The 24,777-nt window shown below is 30.7% G+C and overlaps 1 protein-coding gene across 8 annotated transcripts in view; it reads right to left on the bottom strand.

Moving 5' to 3' along the window:
• LOC127716451 (coiled-coil domain-containing protein 158-like) overlaps positions 1-24,777 on the bottom strand; it is a 72,903-nt gene that overhangs the window by 35,325 nt on the left and 12,801 nt on the right. For 3 of the 8 annotated variants that reach the window (XM_052222655.1, XM_052222657.1, XM_052222661.1), the window contains exons 3-15: positions 23,408-23,605; positions 22,698-22,767; positions 20,260-20,369; positions 19,911-20,001; positions 16,694-16,747; positions 14,645-14,881; positions 13,516-13,592; positions 10,294-10,323; positions 8,894-9,004; positions 7,546-7,660; positions 4,769-4,888; positions 3,846-4,043; positions 2,326-2,361 (exon numbers count right to left, since the gene is read on the bottom strand). In XM_052222655.1, coding sequence (XP_052078615.1) covers positions 2,326-2,361; positions 3,846-4,043; positions 4,769-4,888; positions 7,546-7,660; positions 8,894-9,004; positions 10,294-10,323; positions 13,516-13,592; positions 14,645-14,881; positions 16,694-16,747; positions 19,911-20,001; positions 20,260-20,369; positions 22,698-22,767; positions 23,408-23,605 — 1,447 coding nt within the window. Of the gene's footprint in view, positions 1-2,325; positions 2,362-3,208; positions 3,242-3,845; positions 4,044-4,768; positions 4,889-7,545; positions 7,661-8,893; positions 9,005-10,293; positions 10,324-13,515; positions 13,593-14,644; positions 14,882-16,693; positions 16,748-19,910; positions 20,002-20,259; positions 20,370-22,697; positions 22,768-23,407; positions 23,606-24,777 lie in introns of all 8 variants that reach the window. The other 5 variants (XM_052222656.1, XM_052222659.1, XM_052222658.1 and 2 more) reach the window with 5 other exon arrangements.

The raw sequence follows: 24,777 nt of genomic DNA, 5'->3' as shown, positions 1-24,777 counted from the left end.
CAAAATACCATTGTACTATCACAAGTAGTTCTTATCAAACCAACTTAAGCAGAAAACTTTACAACTGTTGAAGCTAACGATGATGACGCTGACACTGTTGTCGCGGGAAAAGCAATACCTTTGACTCGACTTCCGCAACTTTCCCTGCAGTTGAGACAAAAAAATACTTTGACCCTATCAGGTTGTTGCCATTGTCCATTGAACCTGTGATAAAGTTGCAACCTGATATGTCTATTTTTAAAATTAAATTGATCTGATAGATGCAAGAAAAACTAGTTGTTAAACCATCTATAAGGCTGAGTGTAAGTCACTTTGTTTACAATTTTATGGAAGTCAGTTTTATTGGTGTGGAAACCTATGGTTTTTGAAATACCTTGGTGAATTTAAGAAAAACCTACAGCTAAAAATACTGATCAAATCATCAACTGAACAGAACAAGTATTATTAGATTGTCTTGGCAAAATCGAGTTATATTTACCAAGACTACTCCTTGAAAAAGAAGAAAAAACAACAACATTGCCCAGACACCCTGATTTGGAACAGGCATTAAATGTTAAATGTTGTTTGGGTTAAACCACTTTTATGTACAAACATTCTGCGTTTTTTTGTTTTAAACATTCACATTCTCCGTAAAAAATAAAAGAACATTATTCCATTGACCCCTGCAGATCCATACGTTTTATCTGCCCAAGGGTAAAAATTCCCCATAAAGTTATCTTGATTCTTTTCAACTTTTTCATAAGTATCCTACTAGAAATGTAGGAATGAGATCACTAACAAAGTTATTTTCCATTCAATTTCTATTTTGAATGAGCATAACTCCTTTACAAACACTTAATTGACACTGATCAAATATATGTTAGAACTCTTACAATACCACCCCTAAGGATGTCTGTTTTTCTAAGGTCATCTCAGCTATTGTTTTATGCAAATGTTTTCCATGTAAAGAAACAACACAATATATTGAAATATAAATCTGAAAATCAGAGTTTAATACTTATATCAAATATTCAAAAATACCCAAAAGGGAAATAGCTCTTACGGTGAGAAGTCAAAATACTGGTACTGGTACTTGATATAGCAAAGAAGCCAAGCAAAAACAAACATAAAATTAATGCACAAAGTACATACAACTCATTATTCAATTATGTGATAGAAAGTAAAGACATTGAAGTGAGTAGTGACCTGTTTCATTATTTGCCAAGTTTATCAACATTACATTTATTTCATACATAAGTTTTGATAAATTTCCATTAGATATTGTTGTTCTAATTTCCCAAAAACCTATAGTCCTGTTTTTTTTTCTGGTAATGTGACTAAAGACATTTTATTTATACTCTGAATATTTTTTCTTTAAGTACATGCTTAGAGTGGCCTTGATTAAAGTCAAGTCTAGAATCAAAGTGCTTGTGAGCAATGAAGGTTAAAGATTGCAGTCATTTTGCAGTGGGAACTAAAAATTAAAACATTGCATTGTATTAAGCATTGGCAGGCAATACTTTGAATTGGAGATATGATCAGATATATCCCTTTTGTCAAGCTACAATATTGCACAAAGGGAGATAACTCCAATTTTAAACATTACTTCAAAAGTGATATCATTAATATTTTTAGACCAGATAGATTTATGCATCATGACCAACTAATGTAATTTTCTTGACAAGTATGATTCATTTGGACCTTTTATAGCTTGATTTACAGTATGGGTTTTCTGATGGTTAAAGGCAAAAATCATACCACATCTCCATATTTTAAATTATACACATCATTTTGAAACTTGAATATGTGAGTATATGTTTCATTAATAAATTTCTTGAACTGTACATGGATAGGATGTATAAAATGTTGCTCAATGCACTTTTTTTTTTTGCCTACAAAAGTAGTGTTAAGGTCTGGAAAGGATTACTATCAAGCCAGTCCCATAAGGGTTTTGACTGCATGAATGCAATCTTTACCCCAAAAACCATTCCTCACTCAGGGATGTTCCAGAAAATACTATGTCCCCCAGGGACGGCACTTTTTTTTAACCACCATCCAATTGAGATAGTTAAAGTTCCTAAATTTAAAAATCAAGAGAGGACAAATATCATGACGGAAAAGTAGTATCTGTGAAAAAAATTTCACTATTTTCCACGACCTAAATTATAAAATGTTGACAAACAAGTGCAAAACAGATGGTAGATGAAGAAAAGAGTAGTGATAGTTAGAAAGTTATTAAATTACTTTTAAAATTAAAATCAATAAATATATTTGCACAAATTCTAGGAGAGAAAAACATTGTGTACAATATATGTTCAAACTGTGAGGCATAAACAAAACAAATACCAGTGTTTTGAAAACACGAGGATCTTGTATTGGCTCCTAAAATAAAGTCAGTATTCATTTAATGGGTAAACCATGACTTTCAAAACAATTTAAAAAGATGACATGAATTATTTTTGAATTTGATAGGACTGCACAAAACAATGTTAAACAGCTGATTGATTGTACAATGATTAAAATGTGGATTATTTCTGTTTATTGTGGTGTTTTATGGAAGTCAGCCTGTTTTATAAACTTCATTAACTACTGTAAATTCAGAAATTATTGCGTGCATTTATTATTGTGATTTAAGGAAAATCTGCATACAGATATATGTATCAGATATCAAAATGCGAGTTCTTATTATTGAGATACTCACCCAGTTGCATTATTCGCATTAATAAAAACCTCGCAATAATTTCTAAATTTACAGTATTTGTTTAAAATTAGACTATAGGAATTTTACTTTAAACAGTACATATTTTTTTCACAGAAATGGTAACCTCTTTTAACAGAAATAGCTTGAAACACTATATAAGATTTTGTCCATCAGACAATGTCTTTAAACAAAATCAGTTAAGGCTTTGGAACATGCTAATATTAGATAAGGGCCAAGGGTCAGATGGCAAGCCACCTTTAACTTTTTTTTTTACATTATATCTTTTTTATTTAAGGGTTCACCAGAACAAATAATATGATGATAAATTGTTGTTTGCTGACCATGCAGATTCCAAACAATATCAGATTTGATGAAGATGGGATATTTTACATCAAAAACTCAATTTAAAGTTAATATAGCATGAAATGTTTTGAAGCAAGTTAAATGTGTAACTGTAAAAAACAAACTAATAATTGAAAATAATAAATTATAAAAAAAAGAATAAAAATAATTACTCTGAAAACTCACCAATGTATTTACATAATCTATACATGTGTGTTGCTGTGTGTTTGAAAAAAAACTTGTTTAATACCTTGAATGTAAACCAAATAAAGAGGCTTAACCTTTAACCAAAACTCAAAATCATTATCTGAGTCATTTCAGGGTAAATGACACAAAATCATATATAAGCTTTTAACATAATTGACTCTTAATGCAGAAATCAATATCATCACTTCAATAGTGTTGGACGAAATCATGCAGAGAATTAAAAGGCATGCAATACAATAACCCTTGACCTTCTCTATACATTCCTTCAACCAATTACATGTTACAGGTATTAACATCATAAGAAATCCAATGTCACACATACAGGGTAAATGACACAAAATCATATATAAGCTTTTAACATAATTGACTCTTAATGCAGAAATCAATATCATCACTTCAATAGTGTTGGACGAAATCATGCAGAGAATTAAAAGGCATGCAATACAATAACCCTTGACCTTCTCTATACATTCCTTCAACCAATTACATGTTACAGGTATTAACATCATAAGAAATCCAATGTCACACATACAGTATAATGACCCAATGAACCTTCTTAACACACAATCCTACACCAAATACATACACATCATTAGTGTATACACAAATATCCTACCTTTTGATTGACTTGTGAATTACATTCTTGTTTTACAAGCTCTAACATTTTGTCCAAACGGTCCACATCTTTCTGCTTGTCTTCAAGTTTGTTTTCTAAATCTGTTTGTCTCACACGAAGCTCTGTCTCTTTCTGTTGAAGTTCAGAATTTCTCTTCTTCTCTGATTCATAGTCTGTGTTTGCTCTTGTGACATTTTTCTTTATGAATATAAAATAATCAGTTATCAAAACTCTGTTATCACTAACTGATATTTTGACCAAATTAAAAAAAAGTATGTTTTAAACTGAATAAAAATATGTAGTGAATTGAAAGTCTTAAAATTAAAATACTTCGTGCCTAATGGTTTTTCAAAAAAAATGTGCAAGGAAAACAAGTAGAATTATGAGTTACTGCTCACTTAAAATATCCCCACTTCAAGTATTCGGTAAACAGAAAGTTGAAAATGTATGTGAAAAGGCATCAAACAGTATAACATGCTCACATTTTGATGACATCATTACATGTAACATTATGCCTTATCATGTTATCAATGTATATCAACACTTAGACTACCAAGAAGCTAATTTTGCCTTTTAAGGATTTGTTAATTATAAAATTGAAATAGACTTTATACGAAATCGAAATATTTTCATATTATCTACTCTCAACATCGGAGATAATTGTTTTAATTTGGGGAAATGTATAAACTGTTTTGTTTTCTATACACAACAGAATCATAGGAAAACAGTTATTCCCCCCCCCCCCCCCCCCCTGAATTGCACAAACTGTAAGCTTGACTTCATTTCTTTTAGTTAATTTTTAATACTTGACCATGTACCAGAATGTCCTACCACAGAGTAGGTAACCTGTCAATAATCATATACTCCAGAGAAAAAGTCAGTATATGAAGATAGCCTATTGGATAATGTTGAACTAGTCATACCTGTAACTCTTCACATTTAGATTCTAAAGTTGCTAGTTTCCTTACTGCTTCATCTCTCTCAGATCTCGTCTTCAGTAAATCTCTCTGTACACTATTCAATGTCTCATCAAATGAATCTTTCTGTAAACCAAAAATGAAAATAAAATGAAAATGTTTGAAATTTATGTCCACATTTAGTCAGTGGTTTATTCAGAGCTGTGGATACAAGATGTCTCCCATTTGTGTATAGGACAAGGTTCATAAGTTGCTACAGACAACCCCAGAAATCATTTGGATAAAAAAAAAAAATGTGGATTGTGTCTATGTATGGACACAGATGATGCCCCCGCTTGCATATCATATAAAGATATAAAGGGACATAACTGAAGAACGGTAAAAGTGACTACCTAAATTTGTACTTGATCTGAGTTTTGTGGTAATAAGCATTGTGTATAAGTCTCATAACATTTGGTTGAGGTAAACTAAAGTTAGAGAATGGAAACAAATAATTCAGCCATTTTTATGTTTATAAAGGGGCATAACTCAAGAACAGTAAAAGTGACACCACCCAATTTCTACCTAGATCTGTATTAAGTGGTAATAAGCATTGTGTATAAGTTTCATAACATTTGGTTGAGGCAAACTAAAGTTAGAGAACGGAAACGGAAAATTCAGCAATTTTTATGTTTATAAAGGGGCATAACTAAAATACGGTATAAGTGACACCACCCAATTTCAAACTTGATCTGTATTATGTGGTAATACGCATTGTGTATAAGTCTCATAACATTTGGTTGAGGCAAACTAAAGTTAGAGAACGGAAACAAATTAAACTGAGTTTTGTGGTAAAAAGCATTATATATATATTTCATTACATTAATTTAAGACAAACTCAAGTTAGAGAACGGAAACGAAAAATTCAGCAATTTTTTCATTTGTAAATGGGCATAACTCTAGAACAGAAATCAAAGTGCTTGTAAGCACTGAATGGAAAAGATTGCTTTAATTTATCAGTAGGAAGTAAAATTGAATATTGCATTGTATAAAGCATTGGTTGTAGTTGATTCAACTACCATTATGCACAAAGAAAGATAACTCAAATTTTCAAAGAAGACTTTAAAATATTTTTAGAAATGAAGGGTAAAAATTGCTTTAATTTATCAGTGGAAGGTAAAATTAAACATTGCATTGTATAAAGCATTGATTGTTGTTGATTCAACCATAATCATGGACAAAGAAATTTAACTCCAATTTCAAAAATACTTGATATTTAGAAAAAGAAATTATGAAAAATTCAGCAATTTTTCCATTTGTAAAGGGGCATAACTCTAGAACGGTACAAGTGACGGCACCAAAATTCAAACTTTATCTGTATTTAGTGGTAATAAGCATTGTGTATAAGTTTCATAACATTTGGTTGAGGCAAACTAAAGTTAGAGAACGGAAACCAACTTTGGGACCAAGGCTTCCAAAACGGTCATATATTCCGGACATTTGTATAATGTCCGGTAAAAGTCCGGCTGGGCAAAGCATGAAACGGACATCTACTTTTTAGTACCGGACATTGATCGGTCTATTCAAAGTTATTTTCTTACATTTCAGCGGTTTGCATCTAATTAATTTAGTCAAAAAGATTTTAATTATCAGAAATACGTTTACAAATATGATTTGATGAAAAAATTAAAAAGGTGAAAATGAAAAATCGTCATAACCACGTTGTTTGAACCAGAGACATGTTTGAACTAGTACACGTGTGCGCAGGTGTGAAATTTAATTATGCAGCCTAATTTCTTCAAAAAATACTTAAATTGTCATTGATGCCTTTATCTCACGTTTATTTTGAATATTTTCTTGAAGAAATAACGTAGAAAGAGCTACTTACACTCGTTCATGCTTAGCAAACGTACACAGAATTTACGTATCCGTCTCTGGTCCATGTTTTACCATTGTCAAGATAACATCCAGTTTAAAAACGAAAGTAAAGTTTTTGACAATGTTATTTTGCCAAAATAAGTCTAAGGCAGATATAAGTACGCTGATCTTGCACACTTCGAATGATGCACTGCCAATTTAACAGTTTACGTCAGAACTTCGAATTTGAATCAAAGGAAGTTTAATATCGTTTTTTTTTAATGTCAATCATTGGGATGTCCAACTCGGCAACTGATTACCATAATTGCCTTTTGTTTATTTAGTCTTAAGGGATTAAAATCGGGATAATATATAAAATGTCCGGCTGGCTAAAAATAATTTTGGAAGCCCTGTTTGGGACGTATGTACGGACGGACGGACGGACGGACGTACGTACAGACGGACAAGGGTAAAACTTAATGCCCCCTCCACTACGGTGGGGGCATCAAAATAGATTTGCATAATTAAGAATCCTATTCTATGATTGTTTAAAAGTGATTCCATTTTGCCAAGATGTCTTTCATCATAATTTTAAATCTGGGAATGAGAACAAATGAACAGATTCCATTCAAAGTAGGTGAAACGAGAATTCCCATATACCTAGTTCTGTTTATGAGAGGAGCACATTAGTTGTTCCAATTATTTAATACTACCTTAAATTTCAGACCTCCTGATATTATTTCAGTTAAGGGACCAGAAATCACTTAAAGAAAATTTAAAGGAGGTTATTTCTGAGGATCAGTCCATAAAAATTAAGGAAATAATAAAATTTAAGCATGGCAGGACAAAATTCAAAGCGCCTTCCAAACCTCACATAATATATTCTTTTTCTAACACCCCTTGTAAAGACTAAATGAAATTTACCATTGAACCTTTTGTTAACTCACCTTTTCAGTCCATTTGATCCTATTCTCATTATATTCTTCCTTGTGCAGTTTCACCTTAGTCTCTAATTCTGTGATTGTCTCATCTTTAAGTTTGATCTGCTGCTCATACTGTCCCCTAAAATATATTTGTTTACATTGGTAAATGGCTTCTTCGACAGATGGATTTCCATTTCACTTTTTGCAGGTACCAGTAGTCATTCAACCAAAAGAAATTATTATCAAGAAATCTTTTTTGGGTTGCAGTATTACCACTTCTCTTGCTAATAGAATTTGAACTGAAATGGCCATTTTGATCTGAACTGATCTTGATATATGACTTTACACAATACAAAAGCAATTAATGAGCAGCCCATTTTCAAAAATATGGACCTGTTCATAAACTTTGGTTGCTGTCAATTAAGATCTGCTCATAGAAAATAAGGATAAGGGTGTATTTATTCATAACATAAAACCCCTATACACACTTGACTTAACTAAAAAAATCAGAACAACCCCTTTACTGCTGTTCTTCATCTAATTTATTGTCAGTCTGTTTCCTGTTCTTCATCTCATTTAAATGTATTGTCAATCTGTTTCCTGTTCTACCTTTCATTTATTGTCAGTCTGTTTCCTGTTCTTCATCTCATTTATGGTCAGTCTGTTTCCTGTTCTACATCTCATTTATTGTCAGTCTGTTTCCTGTTCTACATCTCATTTATTGTCAGTCTGTTTCCTGTTCTTCATCTCATTTATTGTCAGTCTGTTTCCTGTTCTTCATCTCATTTATTGTCAGTCTGTTTCCTGTTCTACATCTCATTTATTGTCAGTCTGTTTCCTGTTCTTCATCTCATTTATTGTCAATCTGTTTCCTGTTCTTCATCTCATTTATTGTCAGTCTGTTTCCAGATTGTTTGGTAGATATTATCTACTTTTGCAAAAGAATGAATACTGAATTGTCTTAAAAGTGACTGGCAAGCATGCACAATTTCAATTTGTGTGCCATCTCATTTCTTAAGGGTAATTGCTAATTTAAATTATATCAGTTTTCTTTGAGCTCACTAATTCTAACAAGATTGATTTTAGGTATCTTATTCTAAAACTGTATGATGTGTTTTCATAATTTCTATAAAAACGTTATCTTCTATAATAAAACTTACTTTTTAAAATTTATATGGCAATAAACAGTTGAATTTGAAGCTTATAATATGATATTAAGGTTTGACTGTTAGTCAGGTTTGTGATATCTAAAAAGGCTAGCAGAGTGTATGAGTGTCATTTGCGATAATCTACTGTAACATGGATAGCAAAGACTTTCCTCATATCGTTTGAGATAATTTGCTATGAAATGCCATCATGTAATCAAACTTACTCTAACATGGCTAGCTGAGACTGTAACTGTGTAGTTTGTTTTCTGGAGTTACTTGCCCTTTCCAATGCAGTTTTCAGTTCCTTTTCATGCTCTGTTGTCATGCTTGTTATCCTGAAAATATAATAAAGCCTTCCACATCATATCATGCATATATAGGATTAAACTTATTGATCATATCACTGGTAGTCCTTTATGTTGAAAATCAGTTTACATGTACAGAAAAATCTGTTGTAAAAAGTTGTGAAAATAATACAAAGTGGTCTCCCAGTACAGTTGATGGTGGGCATGCCCTTTTAATGTCGAGTGTTAAAATAACACTACTGTTGGTGTCATATGAACATAAAAAAACATTATTGTAATTAGTCAAATCTACTACCATAGGCATCAAATTGGACGAAACTTTTACTCTGACAATTATAAACAGCTTAAATTTATACACTCAAATTGTCATCAATGATTTCAAATTCCCACTCATATTACTTAAGTATTTGCAAAAAACTTTCAATTTTTCCTTTTACTAGCTACCATTTGCAAATAGTGATGTTGCCATTTTTAACAATCAATTATATGGTAATACTTCTTATTCACTGCAAATTCTAAAAAGAATTTCAAAGCAATCTGTCTTCTGGATTTTATGAACAACATAATCAACATTTTCAAATCCACAAACAGCAATACAGATATAGTTTACTATTTTTTTTCAAATATCATTTGTACAAATTTAATGCTAAATAAATCTGGATGTGTCATTTTTTTTTACCATATTAATTGTACTTCCATATTATGCCAAATAATACTTTCTTGACATGTGTTTAAAGTATATACATACTATTGCACCATAGAAGTAACATGTATCATAATTCAAAATCAAAAACTTTGATTTATGTTTTATTGTAACAGTTATGCGAAAAAAATTTCTTCAAATTTTAACGCTATTTCTTCAGTTTTTTGCACTTATTGTCCTGTTTAACTTGAACAATTTGCTTATTTTTATGTATCTTAACACAACTAACACCTGAAACTTGAAAAAAGAGCTTTCCTATTTCTACAAAAATATCATTTCATAAGTTTCTATTTTCAAGATCACATTTAATCTGTCATTCCTTCCCATACAATTAGTTTAATTATACCATCAACAATAAAACAAGAAAGGAGATTTCAACAAAATCACAATTTATATTTTCCAGAATAATTGTTGGCCTTCAAGATTACTTTTTCATTATATATCATGCAGGAAATGTAGAAATTTGTCATTTTAATCAATCTGAAAAGAATAGATGTTAGGAAAATAATTTCATGGTAAATTTAAACTAAATGTACACTCCTTGGGTTATTCATACAGCTCAGCAATGTTGATTAGGCTCCAATAAAAGTTATGTGTTATGACATCCATGACTTACTTGCGATACATTCCTAATGCTTCCTGTTCTCTAGTGAAACAAACACATTTAATGTGATATAAATTTTTTTCAAATGAACATTCAGTTTCTTAATTTATGGTAAAAATTGTCATATTCTAATTCAAGTATATTCTTTCTTTTTTGTTAATATTTACTCGATTGCAGGGATGGGCACGATTACTGACAAATGTAATCGATTAATAATCGATTACTTGAAGGATTTTTGTGTAATAGATTAAAAATCGATTACTCTGATTTTTGTATGTAACCAATTGCAATCGATTACTTTAGCAAAAGTAATTACATTACTTTTCGATTACTGTCAATTACATGCTACAAAATTACAAATTGAATAAAGTAAGTTAAACACAAAGTTAATTATGTTGTTCAATGTATGTATAGTGGAAATTTTGAACTTTACAAAAATAGCATTTAAAGCATTGTTTCCAAATTTTATGTTGACAGTTGTTTTCTAGATGGAAGCTCTTACTGTCTAAGGATCCGAAATATTCAAAAATTCTAGAAATTTTGGTTTTCAATATGAATGATTGGTGATAAAGTTCTTGCAATGGCATCACATTGCATCAATCACTTCTTTATATTTTAGGTTATTATCTCCATATTTTTGCAAATTTTTGCAAATTTTTGCTGTCATTCTGACTAAAGTTAAGTTTTTTGTTTTTACTCATTATTAACAGCTATATTTGAATATAGTTCATTACAATGTTGAAAGTTTACTCTGAAAAAAAAACTATAAAAAAGTAGAATAATTAATTAGTTCAGCTAATTTTAGAGATGAAAATTTATGATTTGTAATTACATGCATGAATTAATCCTTTTGTTTTGACAACCTCCCTAATTACAGGCTATAATACTGCCAATGGAGTACAATTATAACCTGGGGCAATATAATGTAAATCTCCTCTTAATTAGACATAATTGAAATCAAAACAAAGTCTTCATCTTATTGATTAGAAGTCTTTGTTCATCTGATTAGTAAAGACAAGAAGTTTGTTGAGAATTTTGTATTCTCATTTCAAAATTATAAACAATTTATATTTTTTGTGCAAAAATTGGATACATGTATCTCTATTACTGAACAAGAATTTTAATGCATAGCCATTGGTTCATTGTCAAAAGGATTTCGTGTACTTTGTAATTTTTATGTCATAACATTATAATGAATCAAATGTTTATCTATTCTAAGCTAAAATTCCAACTATTATTGAAAATTATGCTTTAAGGAATTTTAATACAAATAAGCTTACTACTGCAATATAGTACAGATTTTAACTTAAGACTTATTTCTTATTTAAATCTATTTTCTTATTTTTATATAAAAGGTCTTAAATTATTGACCAGCAAGAAAAGTCATTTGTTTCAAAAGCTAGATATACAGTATAATTTGATAGATCTGGTTGAAGCAGCTGGAGCCAATAGATAGAAACAAGGCATTTGATAAACTCTTAAGTCATATCAATACATTTTATTTTTATCTGTACTATAAAGTGATGAATACATACATACTTTCATATAAAATAGATTATATTTCATCAAGCTATTTTACCAAAGTAATCGAAATGTAATCGAAAAGTAATCGATGATTACATCATAAGTTTTGCTGTAATCGATTAAATTACGATTACATGTAATCAAAAATATCTTCGATTACAGATTACTGTCGATTACTGGAAAAAATGTTATCAATTACAATCGATTACGATTACAGATTACGATTACCCCATCCCTGCTCGATTGATTCATTTTATACACTGCAAAATGTTATAACATATAGATTCCATCACTGCAACAAGAGTGTTACAATATTTCTCCACTCGAGACAGTTAAATTTTAATATCTAAAGTGCGAGGCTTGCCGAGCTTTTTAAATAATTAAGATTTAACTGTTGAGAGTGGAGAAATATCGTAATACATGAGTTATAGTGGTGGAATCTGTTTCTCTAATGATTTTTATCCTTCCTTTTCAAAGATTTGCAGAAAGTTGTGTTCTTTATATGTGACGTCATCAGACATGGTCGCCTTTTGTCAGGACGTCGCAATAGGAAATTCAGAAGAGATCAAGAAAATTTAATATCATAATTAAATTTCGACCAATCATTTGCTGAGAACAGATATTTCACTAGCGAGGAGAAATATTTTTCTCACACCCCTCAAGAAGTGTGAAAATAGCACAAAAATTACAGAAAAAAATATTCTGAATTCTCAGTCATCACAATCAAAACCAGCAAACTTATTCTTATTTCATATAATTTCAATTGAAGAAAAAATCATATTCAATCTTGTAAGTAATTAATCTTGTCATATTTAAAATACCAATAACTCCTATAAAAAGTTGTCTGACTGTTTTTGTATAAAAGGACAGTTGGCAAATCTCAACTTTTCTCTATCTATTGCTGTTTTCTAGATAAAAGACAAAACTTGCATTTTACCCCTATGATCTATTTTTAGCCATGTGGTAGGTGGGATCTTCAGACACATATTTTAAACAAGCTATCCCAATTATGACTGTGGTCCAGTTTTGTTGCAACTGGCCCTGTACATTCAGAGAAGACATTTGTGAAAGTTGACGACAGCGGGTGCTGAGAGATGAGAAAAACTCACTTGATTCTTTTGGCCAGGTGAGCTCGAATCATTAAAAGAACACCTTATAGGCTTGAAACGTTCCCTGGTGCAAGACAAAAGTTTTAGAGACAGAATATTTATTATAAATTATCGTACAGTATTTTTGTGAAAGAAGAGTGTCCATATTTAGTTCAGAAAGAGAGTAAGAGCACACAACTCATGTAGTGTTAAATTCAACTTCAAAGTATGACTGGTGACTGACCATATTAAAGTGATCTGCACCTCAATGTATGACAATAAATGTATGTGTTAGACAATGTTCTTGCAAGTGGTTTATGATCTGTTAAAACATGACTAGTGCTGTTGTGTAATGTTTGTCATTACCACTTCTTTCTATGACATTTTAAACTGAAAATTACAATAAATACATTTAATTCCAATCTGACAGGCAAAAATTTAACAGAAATAAAATAGTTGATTGTAATTATTATGATTATATTTGTACATATGGGAAATGTTCAATAAGTCTATACATTAAATCAGGAATACTTTTTTATGAATGCAATATTTTTTAATTTGAATATTACAGTTTTGTATAAATGTTACCATTTAAAAGGAAGTCATTCTTATGATTGCTTACTTTTCTTGTTGTTCTTTGATTAGAGATTCTTTGTCTGAACTAACTGTCTGTTTCAAGGATTTCACTTCACTTTCCAACTGTAAAATAATAAAATGCCATGATTATTACTTTTTTTCCTCAAAAAAGTTCCTTAAAAAAACACATTCACCATTGACATGTTTTTTATGAAAAGAATTCCATCTATTGAACACAAATGAATTATTCAACTAAGTAAATTGTAATTTTAATAATCTTGCATGAAAGGTTAGCAATTAGGTGTAATATGCAATGAAAAAAGTACTTTGAATAAATGTGTGGCTCAAAAATATCTTGTTTAATGTCAGAAATATAATCCTAAAAGTTCTACTTACCCTTATATTTATATGTGGATAAGGGTTTATTTCTGTGAGATGACAAAACCTAGACAAAGTTTGCTTTTGATGCTGATACATACTTGAGTGATGTTCCTTTAAAATGAACAAATGAAAGGGTTTTCAACCCCCATCCCCCCACAACCAACATATCTTCTGTGTGTAATTTTGCATACATCAAATGGACATACATGTACAATAACGAATGACTTACGACCCATGTCCAAAAATAAACTTCCCTTCCTACCCTTCCTTATCCATTTTAATGATGGAGCCCTGAGAGAAATTTTTTTTTATAGCATATCTTTGAAGCTTAAGGCCTCTGTTTACTACATTCACAACTTTTTTACCAACAGGTAGATTTAGAGGTTGAGATTTTGTATTGTCATTTGTTTACTGTTTAAAAGCCATACGGTGACCCTACAAGTAGTCTTTTTGTTTTTGTTGTTTGTTGGGTTGCTGACTGATTGATATATACCCCACACCTCTAAAATCTCACAAGTAGAAACAGATTTAAGTCAATATAGGAATTCAACAAATAAATCAACAGAACTTAAATGAGGTGTAATCTATCTATAATTAACCTAATTAGAGTTCATTGTCTAATAATATAATCAATAATATGAAAACAAATGAATGAAACTGAACTGGCCATTATCAAATTTTATGTATTTTCATACTTTTTGAGAAAAATATCAGACTTCGTAGGTCTCTTTAGTCAACATCTTCTTGCAAAAAAAGAATATATTATAGAAAACTAATGTAGTGTATTATCTCACATCATCAACTCTCTGTTTTCTGTCTTCTGCTTCACTAGTCAACTCTTGTAAACACCTTTCTAACGTATGGACCAACATTCCAGGAACTTGTTTAGATACAGGATCAGAATCAAAGTAGTTTCTACCACGTTTTCTCTCCACGTCACCCAAGAGAATCCTGATCTGGTTGATTGCTGTTTCTGACAAGTATTTGTCTCGACTGTTGTCTTCATTCTTTCTATTTGTATCAAGTAAAGCCTGCAATGCAGAAAAAATATTGTAAATTTGCCTTAGAAACCTGTAATTTTACTCATTACTAAATATTCATTTTTGAAGCTTGCAAAAACATAAAAAATTGCCTTCCATAGAAAATAGATGCACAATTTTTGTTTAATACATTTGAGGGCAATTTTAGAAGTGTGAATATCAGGTTAAACAACATTCAAATCTGTCTTTGGTACATTAAAGTTGTTTGTTTAATAAACAAATAAATAAATTATTTGATATCAAACTCCATTGTTTAAGAATTGTATGCATTTTTGTATAATTTATCAGTAATGAAAATAAACTTTGTTAAATGCTTCATACTCATAATTGTGTTGGCCAACACTTTTAAACACTGAAACAATAACAGTATAAGTGTAAGATTCTTAAAGTAAATAATAATCTCATTACAGAACTCACTTTTGAAGCTTTATCTTTGAAAATATTTTAGGTTTAATATTACAATATAAAGTGGTCAAGGAGACAAGTGTTGTTGTCTTTCATTATAATTTTTGTTCTACTTACTTATCTACGTATAATGTTTATTTATTTTTCAATAATTTACATATTTTGCACCATTGAATATATATATAGTAAATGTAGTAAAAATATTTCATTCCTCAACACCACTAGAATATGATGATAAATGGGGCCTGTTATATAAAATACACGCCAAATCTTTTATCACAATATTTTGAAAAATTTCTCCAACTTTTGTCCAAACAATTAGTGTCAATCAAAATACAAAAAGAAAAATGCTAACATGGCTAACGAAACCAAAAAAAGTTAATAAAATCACACATTACGATAAGACTATAATGAAATGAATCTGTCTGTCATACAAATTGTTCCTACCATACATAACCTACATATGGATTGGTCTTTTTTATAACAAACAATAGTGCAAGATTGTTCATTCAAAGTTGTACTAACAATATTCTCCTTATAATTAAAACATGTATGATTTGATTCAAAATTGAAGAATTTTATCAAATTAAACCTTTTACATAGAAATTCTGCATTTCTGCATTACCAGAAAGCAAAATGATACACATCTTCATTTTTTACAATAATGGCATTTTATCTTTTTTATTTGTCATTTCATGAGAATGTTTATCATTTTTCGGCCCGTAACATTAGAAACTAAGATAATGGGAAATGATTTATTAATGTTTGTTATGAATTTAAATTAGAGGTTCCATGAGGACTCTGTTGCTTACCTGATATCTATGTTTAAGTCAGATTTTTATAAAAGAAGATGGTGCTTTCTGAGATGAAAGCGACTAAGAATGCAGAATACTCTTTTTGAAATTCTATTTATAAAAAGTTTCAGCAAGGGTTTCCCATACTTAGCCTTACATGTTTGTTTGGGTGTATTTTCCAATAAAACTGTTGGAAAACAAATTTTGTATGACATATTTGTATGCATACAGGTTGAACTATAATAAACCAGTCATTCATTCATTTATATATTTGGTCATTTACAACCATTTGAGCATAACAATTGAAATAAAATTCATTTTAAATTATAAGCACAAAAAATGAACAAGGTGTCCCCATTTTAGTTATTCTTACAATAAAGATTTGGTTGCTGGTTTATGAACTAAAAATAAGCTAATAATCAAATAAAATTATCGTATATCATATGAAAAAAAAACGTATTCAAGTTAATTTTTAATTTAAATAACTTTAAGTTAAAAGATCCTGAAAAAATGACATAGACAGTATATAACACTAATTCCTCTCTAAATGATGATTATTATCAGATGATATGAACGACATGAATGTCAATCAGCAGTAATTTACCTGACACCAGTCCTCCTGGGATGAGGACGTGTACACACAAAAACTTGAACTCGTCTAATTGAGGGAAGAAACATACAGCAAATTGAATAAGTTAGAAATACAAATTACAAAATATTTTCCTGGAAGTATCTTGAAGACTTTTAAGGAATTGTCAAGAAATAAAGGTTACTGAGCAAAATTGTAATTGAGGTCTACGAAAAATCCAGAAGGTTACATAAGAAATATTAAGGAAATGTTTAAAACATGAGAAAACAACCATATCATACTCATAACAATTACCATGGTTACAAGGAGTATGCAAGTGCACTTGTATTTAAAAAGAACGCATAAAGTGACGCCACCAAAATTCAAACTTGATCTGTATTTTGTGGTAATAAGCATTGTGTATAAGTTTCATAACATTTGGTTGAGGCAAACTTAAGTTAGAGAACGGAAACCAAAAAGTTTTGCAATTTTTCCATTTATAAAGGGGCATAACTCTAGAACGGTTAAAGTGACACCACCAAAATTCAAACTTGATCTGTGTTTTGTGGTAATAAGCATTGTGTATAAGTTTCATAACATTTGGTTGAGGCAAACTCAAGTTAGAGAACGGAAACCAATGTTGGGACGTACATACAGACGGACAAGGGTAAAACTGAATGCCCCCACCGCTACGGCGGGGGCATAAAAATTTTTAAAAAACATTTATGCCTTTAATACATTCCCTATAACATGTATAAGAATACAAATATTTTAAAAATTATATAAGTATACCTGCATTTTTTTATATATAAATATTCATTTGAGAACAATAAACTGTTATCACAGAGATATGTCTCGCCTTTTTGTAATTTTGATAATGCAAATGTTGAAATTAAAATAGCAATACTTTAACATTTAAGAAATGCAAATATTCAAAGTCGATGAACCATGACTGAAGGTACATGGCTAAACAATCTCCATGGAATGAGATGTGCCAATGCTAATACAACTGCATACCAAATACCATTGACTTGTTATAAGTCGTTCCCTTTAAACAAACCTAAACACAAACATTAACTTGTAAACTATGTAAAAGTTTAAAAGTCAATGAACCATGATCAGGGGTGGGGCTATATAATCTCCATGGAAACAATACTTGCAAATGCCAATAAATTTGCATACCAAATATCATTGACTTAACATTAGCAGTTCATCTTTAACTGATCTAATCACAAACTAATACATGTAAACTAAGCAAAAGTTTCAAAGTCAATAGACCATGACTGAGGGGGCGGGGCCAAATATTCTCCGTGGAAATGAGATGTGCTAATGCTTATACAACTGAACACCAATTAACATTGGCCTACACTAATGGTTCCCCTTGAACTGACCTAATCACAAACTAATACATGTTAACTTAGCAAAATTTTCAAAGTCTATAGACCATGACTAAGGGGGCAGAGCCAAATAATCTCCATGGAAATGAGATATGCCAATGCTTATACAACTGCATACCAAATATTATTGACCTACCACTAATGGTTCCCCATAAATTGACCTAATCACAAACTAATACATGTAAACTATGAAAAGTTTCAAAGTCAATAAACCTTGACTGAGGGGGCGGGGCCAAATAATCTCCATGGTAATGAGATGTGCCAATGCTTATACAACTGCATACCACATATTATTGACCTACCACTAGTGGTTCCCCATAAATTGACCTAATCACAAACTAATACATGTAAACTATGAAAAGTTTCAAAGTCAATAGACCTTGACTGAGGGGGTGGGGCCAAATAATCTCCAAGGTAATGAGATGTGCCAATGCTAATACAACTGCACACCAAATATCATTGACCTACCACTAGTGGTTCACCATGAACTAGACCTAATCACAAACTAATACATTGTTGACAGCATCGCCGTCGCCGGAAACAGCATACCAATGTCTCGCTTTTTGACTCCGTCAAGGTGAGACAAAAATCAAACAGCAAATACACAAGCAATAATGTTAAAAATAAAAATTAACATAGAATGACCATTACATGAGTATATTTTAGTATTGTAATTAGTTGGGTTTAAAAATACTGAAAATTTATCTGTAAAAGTATGACTGAAGAATGGATACACTATTTTCAAATTTAAATCAATTTATTGTGCTAATATTAAGCAATGGCCACTTTCAATTAAATAATCAAAAGATAACTTTTTAATTTTAAAACTAACAAGAAGTGTTAAGTATGTCACTTTATTAATAGAATAATATCTTTAAATAAAGTTATAAAAATCCAGAAAAAATAAACTGCCTTGTATTCAATATCAAGGAAAATTCTTGCCTGTTGATTTCTACAAGGGTTGTCTCTCTTTATACAGTTCTCATGACTTTTGCTATATTATTTTTTTTTTAATATATATTTCTCGTGACATGGTTAAAATTATTTATATTGCTAACAAAGAGCTTTCTTTAATTAAGTTATCATTTCAGTTTTTTACTAGCAGTATGAATACACCACACGAAGTCCATCATCTAACTTAAAACTATCATGTAAAAATCCTTTTTTCAAATGGTACTTATGAGTCATTTAGAAGGGTAATAGCACTGGCTACAGACATATGAAAGGCATGACTGAATTTGAATGAACTTTAAGCATTATTTTCTTTTTCTGCATTTGACTGTGAATGTTGTATCAGTCATATGAGTCACTGTTTTTTTCTGTGACTACTCAATCAATTATATGTATCAATAATTATAGATGCTCATTCAATCTTTAATTGGATAAGAACTTCAAAAAAGTACTCTTTATCATCCTTAAATCCAATGACCAAGTTCATGAAGTTCCAACTGTTTGCTGCCCTCTAGATGTCTTTTGGAAACTTTTGTTATTGGGTTGCTGACTCAACGATTTATACTCAGCATCTCCTTTTATTCATATTTAAAAAAGTATATTTATACTGCTTATATAGTAAGCAAATTAAAGAGTTTGATATATATTGTTTATTCATTATTATTTGTTGGATACCAATTGACATGAAATTCTTGGGTACAGGTGAACCACAAACTTAAATGTTCAACGAAGTACAAATTTTCTAAAGGTTTGTAAGCAGACTTTGTCAAAACCATGAAATCAAATATCCATCAAAATGCAACTTTTCCTTAATCCACGAAAATTGATACCCACGAAAATAAATGAATCCACTGTACATTGCTGAATGTTGTGGGCTGATGGTGGGGAGGGGAAGGGAAAATTACCTCTTCTTGAGCTTTACACTTTTCCTGTAGTTGATGAACAGAGCTCTGTAGTTTATGGATCATTGATTCCTGATTAGTTGACTCTCTTTGCCTGCAGAAAAAGTGAATACGAAATTATACAGTTGCAAATTTGTTCTTCTTGAAAAACAATGACCTGCCTATGACTGCATCCTTTTGAATGTCTTAAAAATTCAAATTCTAGAAAAATTATCTAATTATTATTTATTAATATATTTTCTTTAAAGGGGGGAGAGGATTTCTCAAATCTGAATAAAACACTTTCAATATTCATGAAAACCTTTTACATTGTGGAAGTAGAAATCTCAATCTTCTTAGTAGGATTGCTAACCTGAGTTCTAAGACAGAGTCTCTGTTAGATACTGTCTGCTGTAACTTGGCTTTCAGATCTTCTATTGTACTTCTAAACTGTCTCTTGTGCTGTTCAAATGTTTCACTGTTCTGAAAAAATAAAATTCATAGTTCAGCACATGTTATAAAATACCCTTTATCAGTTTAAAAACAGAATTTGCAGCTTGCATCAAAATAAGAGTTCATTACAGATAAAACATCAAATAAAATACATTAAAAGAACATTGTCATACATTTATACTTTGAAACTTGTGTGAGAAAATGCATGTAGTAAAGTTGATAATTTTTGTCTGAAGTCTCAGTTTTTATCAAAATTGTCAAGTCATTCAAAATAATTTGCACTATTCATATACTATTCACTACAAAAATATTTACAAATATCTGGGTTGGTTATCCAAGTGTTTTTTTACTTTGCCACTGAGAATGCCAGCCTAGTTATGACAGTCTAGATTTCTTGCCTATTTCAGTCTGTAATTTGTTGATATAAAACCTCATCTGTGGCTGGAGTGTGATCACCATTTAATGAAAAATACTATTTCTAAGGCAATGCAATTCTAGAATTTGCAGTGAGGAACAGGTGTGAGATTATACCCAATGTTGATGTGAAAAGCCACTTTCAGCATTACTGACTAGGTCATGGCAGTCAGAATGTTTTGGTGAAGAAGGCCAAAGTGAACCAAGAAAACCACCTACCATCAGCAGGAAAACTGAAAATCCTAGTCAATTAAGATTGGAGTCAAATGTACCTGCCATGTGTGGGTTCATACTCACAACCTCAGTGTTGACAGTACTCTACGTTGAAGGCCTAACTGTACCTCTGAGATGAAGTACAGCAATAAAACCACTGACTTGACTTTTACTTTAATCTAGTGGGTATGAAGACTTAATGTCATGAATTGATACACTTTTTAGTTCTTATTAGTTAATATTCTTCTTTTCAGTTCATATTCTTTTTTCCCATTACTATAATGGGAGTCTTCCATGGAAAATGTGAGTTAATTGCTTTATACCAAACAGTTCATGGGAAGTTGAAGACTAAGAACAGTGTGCCAATGACAATTATTGATAGCTATTTTTAAGTGTTGACTCTAATAGTAATGGGCAATGCAAAAATTCGGTTATGGGCAAAATAAAATGTTTTTTCCCAATAACCACTCAACATACCGTTTTTTTTTTCTTTTTCTTAAAGGGGCATTAGCTACGAGATACGAAAAAAAAATAAAATATTTTTTTTTTATTCAATCATTTATGAAAGAGAAATAGTTAAATAATAATTTGCTTTTAGCAGACAGTTTGGTTCAATTTTGTCAAAATAAGCTAAGAAACATCGCTAATGAATTTTTCCCTTGCAAGTGAATAATTCATCCTCATTGAACCCATATTAATGTGACCTTCAATTTAACCCCTTAGCCGGAGATGGGTTATGCATGTATTCAGCTATTAAAATGAAAAGATGGTCAACATTGAAAGTGAAACAAGAATGAACTACTTGGTTGATTGATTCGATCCACAAAAAATTATTCATATACAGGTAAAAATGAAGATAAACAAGACTTTTTAACCTACAATATGAAATCTAACAGACCTAGAAAAATCCAATTGCACATGGTCCCTATCTACTTATATTTATATTCATGTTTATATCCGGTTATATGACAATCAGCAGTCTTCGGAGGTCATCTCGATGGTCAATTAGATGGTCTGGACAAAAATACACATGAAATGCTGATACATATTATCGAGTCTATGCATTGTTAATTGTTTATTTTAGACTTCTTGTAAATTGGATATACGTTTTAATATGTTATAAATCAAATATGAAAATTTGACAGCTAATGCCCCTTTAACCCATATATTTTAGTTGATCAGTGGGCTATAAATTATTCTTTATGCGCCTGTTCCAAGTCAGGAGCCTGAATTTCAGTGGTTGTTGTTGGTTGCTGTCTGTCATATTTTTTTTTTTTTATTGATTTGTCACAAATCAGGCGGTTGGTTTTATTGTTTTTGATTGTTTCACATTTTGACATGATGGGGCATTTTATAGCTCACCTTACGGTTGGGACTTTGCTCATTGTTGAAGTGTATATGAAGACCTATAGTTTCTTCAATCTCCTTCATTTGGATTCTGTTGGATAGTTGTCACATTGGCAATCATACCTATCTCCTTATTTTATATACTGTGGATTCATTTATGTTCATGGATATCAATTTTCGTGGATTGAGGGAAAATTGTATTCTCGTGGATATTTGATTCTCTTGTTTTGCAAGTCTGCAAACAAACCTTTAGATAATTAGTACTTCATTATACATCTAAAATGTGGTTAACCTTTACCCAAGAAATCCACGAAAATTGGTATCCTGTAAATATAAATGAATCTTCAGTAGGAAATTATTTTGAAAGTAGATTGAAAAGCTTACCTCTTGTAGTCTTTTCCTGAGATCAGTAACCTGCTCCTGTGAATCTTTTAAAGCTTTCTCTAGATGGGATCTGTCAATCAAACAAAAAATGATATTGTTATAAAATTTATTAACCATGTCTAGAAAAGTGGAGATCATACATGTATATCATGTATATATATTGCACTCTTGAAGTTCACTTGTGCCTTTTCAGTATTTTTTTTCTGTGTCCTTGCACTGCTGATTTTTTTATGTTTCCCAATTTAATCTTGTATTCATCCCTATTGACTGACATATCCTACACAATATAGGTAGAAGTTTCAATTTTCATTTTTGGAATAATGAATTTTTGATTTGGGCAAAAATTTTGCTTTGCAGCAGCTGTAGGTGGCCCTAAGAGTCACTTTCCCAACAAGAGGCTTCAGATTAAACGTTGCCTTTGAGATTGGACATGATTGCATACTTATACATCTTGCACAGCAAACCAAATGAACTCTTCGGCATGGATTTTAATTCTTAGGAGAAGTCCAGGAATTACTATAATCTATACTCAAGACAACCCTTGAAGTCTCTAACAAATGAAGGCAGTTTCCTGGCAAGAACAAAATGATAACAAATACTGACTGATCAAAAACATAATATTTGCCAAAACTTCAATGAATTAAATTTGAAGTACATCATTGTCAATTCCAACAGCTTAAGATTTAAAATCAGTTATACTAAAATCTTACGGTGGATTGTAATCATAAACAGGTCGTCTAGCAGAGAAGAGCTCTGTAGATGGCAGTGTAGAAAATCCAGTTTTAGATGGACTACTTGGTAACCCTGAGTGATGAGATACTGGGACTGACTTGAAGTTAGAGAACTCTCCACTATACAAAGTCTGCTGTAAGCGATCGGTTTCTTTCCTCTGAGAGTCAAGTTGATTCCTGTGAAAATACAATTACAAGAATGTTATTTTTAAATTCTTCACAGGCTAGTTATAGGTGTTCTTTTCTTGACTTTATGTTGAAAAAAAACTATTAACACAGAGATACCCCGCTTTGTATTTTATCAGACTTTGTAAAAATCTGTCAAACTGGAAAACAATTTTTCTGATTTGTTATATTGATATATATAACCTATATAAAGAACATAAAACTGAAATAAACCAAAATGCCTTCAAGACTATAATCAAAATTATGCCTTCTTAAATTCAGGTGTCATTTACACAAAGGTTGAAATGATGAAGCTTTTTCCAGAACCTTTCACAGATTGACTTATACATGCTAGATATATAGATGATTTGACTGTTTATAAAAGCATTTGAGAAATGATTAATACAATGTGTTATGAATGATACTGTCTACAAACTAATTCACATCTCTACAGAGAAGATATAGAGAAAGTAAAAACACTCTGATAACTTTAAGTAATACGACAAGTACTATAAAATTATAAAACATATTGTTAACAATATACATTGTATCATACTTGACTTTTATACTTATGTATGCCATGTATATGTTTGCATTTTGTTTATGCTTTTCTATGATGAGGGCCTCAGGGAAGATTAGTTATATAGCTAATTTTGTAACCCTCTTAAAATAAAGTATTGTTGTTGTTGTTGGTTGTTGTTGTTGTTGTCAACTTTTTTTTTTTAAATTTACGAAATTACTATGTATTATCAGTAATTGTCAAAGTGAGACAAAAGTTCAAAAATATAATTTACTGAACAAAAAATGTCCAGTTTCTTTCAAATCGGCAAGATATTTCTGGTTGTCAGATTCAATGGCATCTCAAAATTTACAAATTGAACTATACAGAAGTACTATATTTTATTTGTTGTAGTGATGGAACCTTGTATAACTAATACCACAATTACTCAATACTAAATCTGTGTGTCCCATTTACCATTTTATTTACATAAAAAGATCTAACCTTAACAAATGTCCCATAGTTTATATTGTTCCATAAACCAATCATTGGGTTATAATTATAACTATAACCATTTATAACATTATATATTTGTCATGTTTGTTTAGCTTTCCATCAATCTTATAACTTTGATAATAGATGTAAGTTCATGTAACAGCAATTTACAACTGCATCAAGCAAAATA

The sequence above is a fragment of the Mytilus californianus genome, unplaced genomic scaffold, assembly GCF_021869535.1.
Source record: "Mytilus californianus isolate M0D057914Y unplaced genomic scaffold, xbMytCali1.0.p SCAF_9, whole genome shotgun sequence".
NCBI lineage: Eukaryota > Metazoa > Mollusca > Bivalvia > Mytilida > Mytilidae > Mytilus > Mytilus californianus.
The sequence above is the reverse complement of the archived record's forward strand: the minus strand, read 5'-3'. Positions and strand labels throughout refer to the sequence as shown.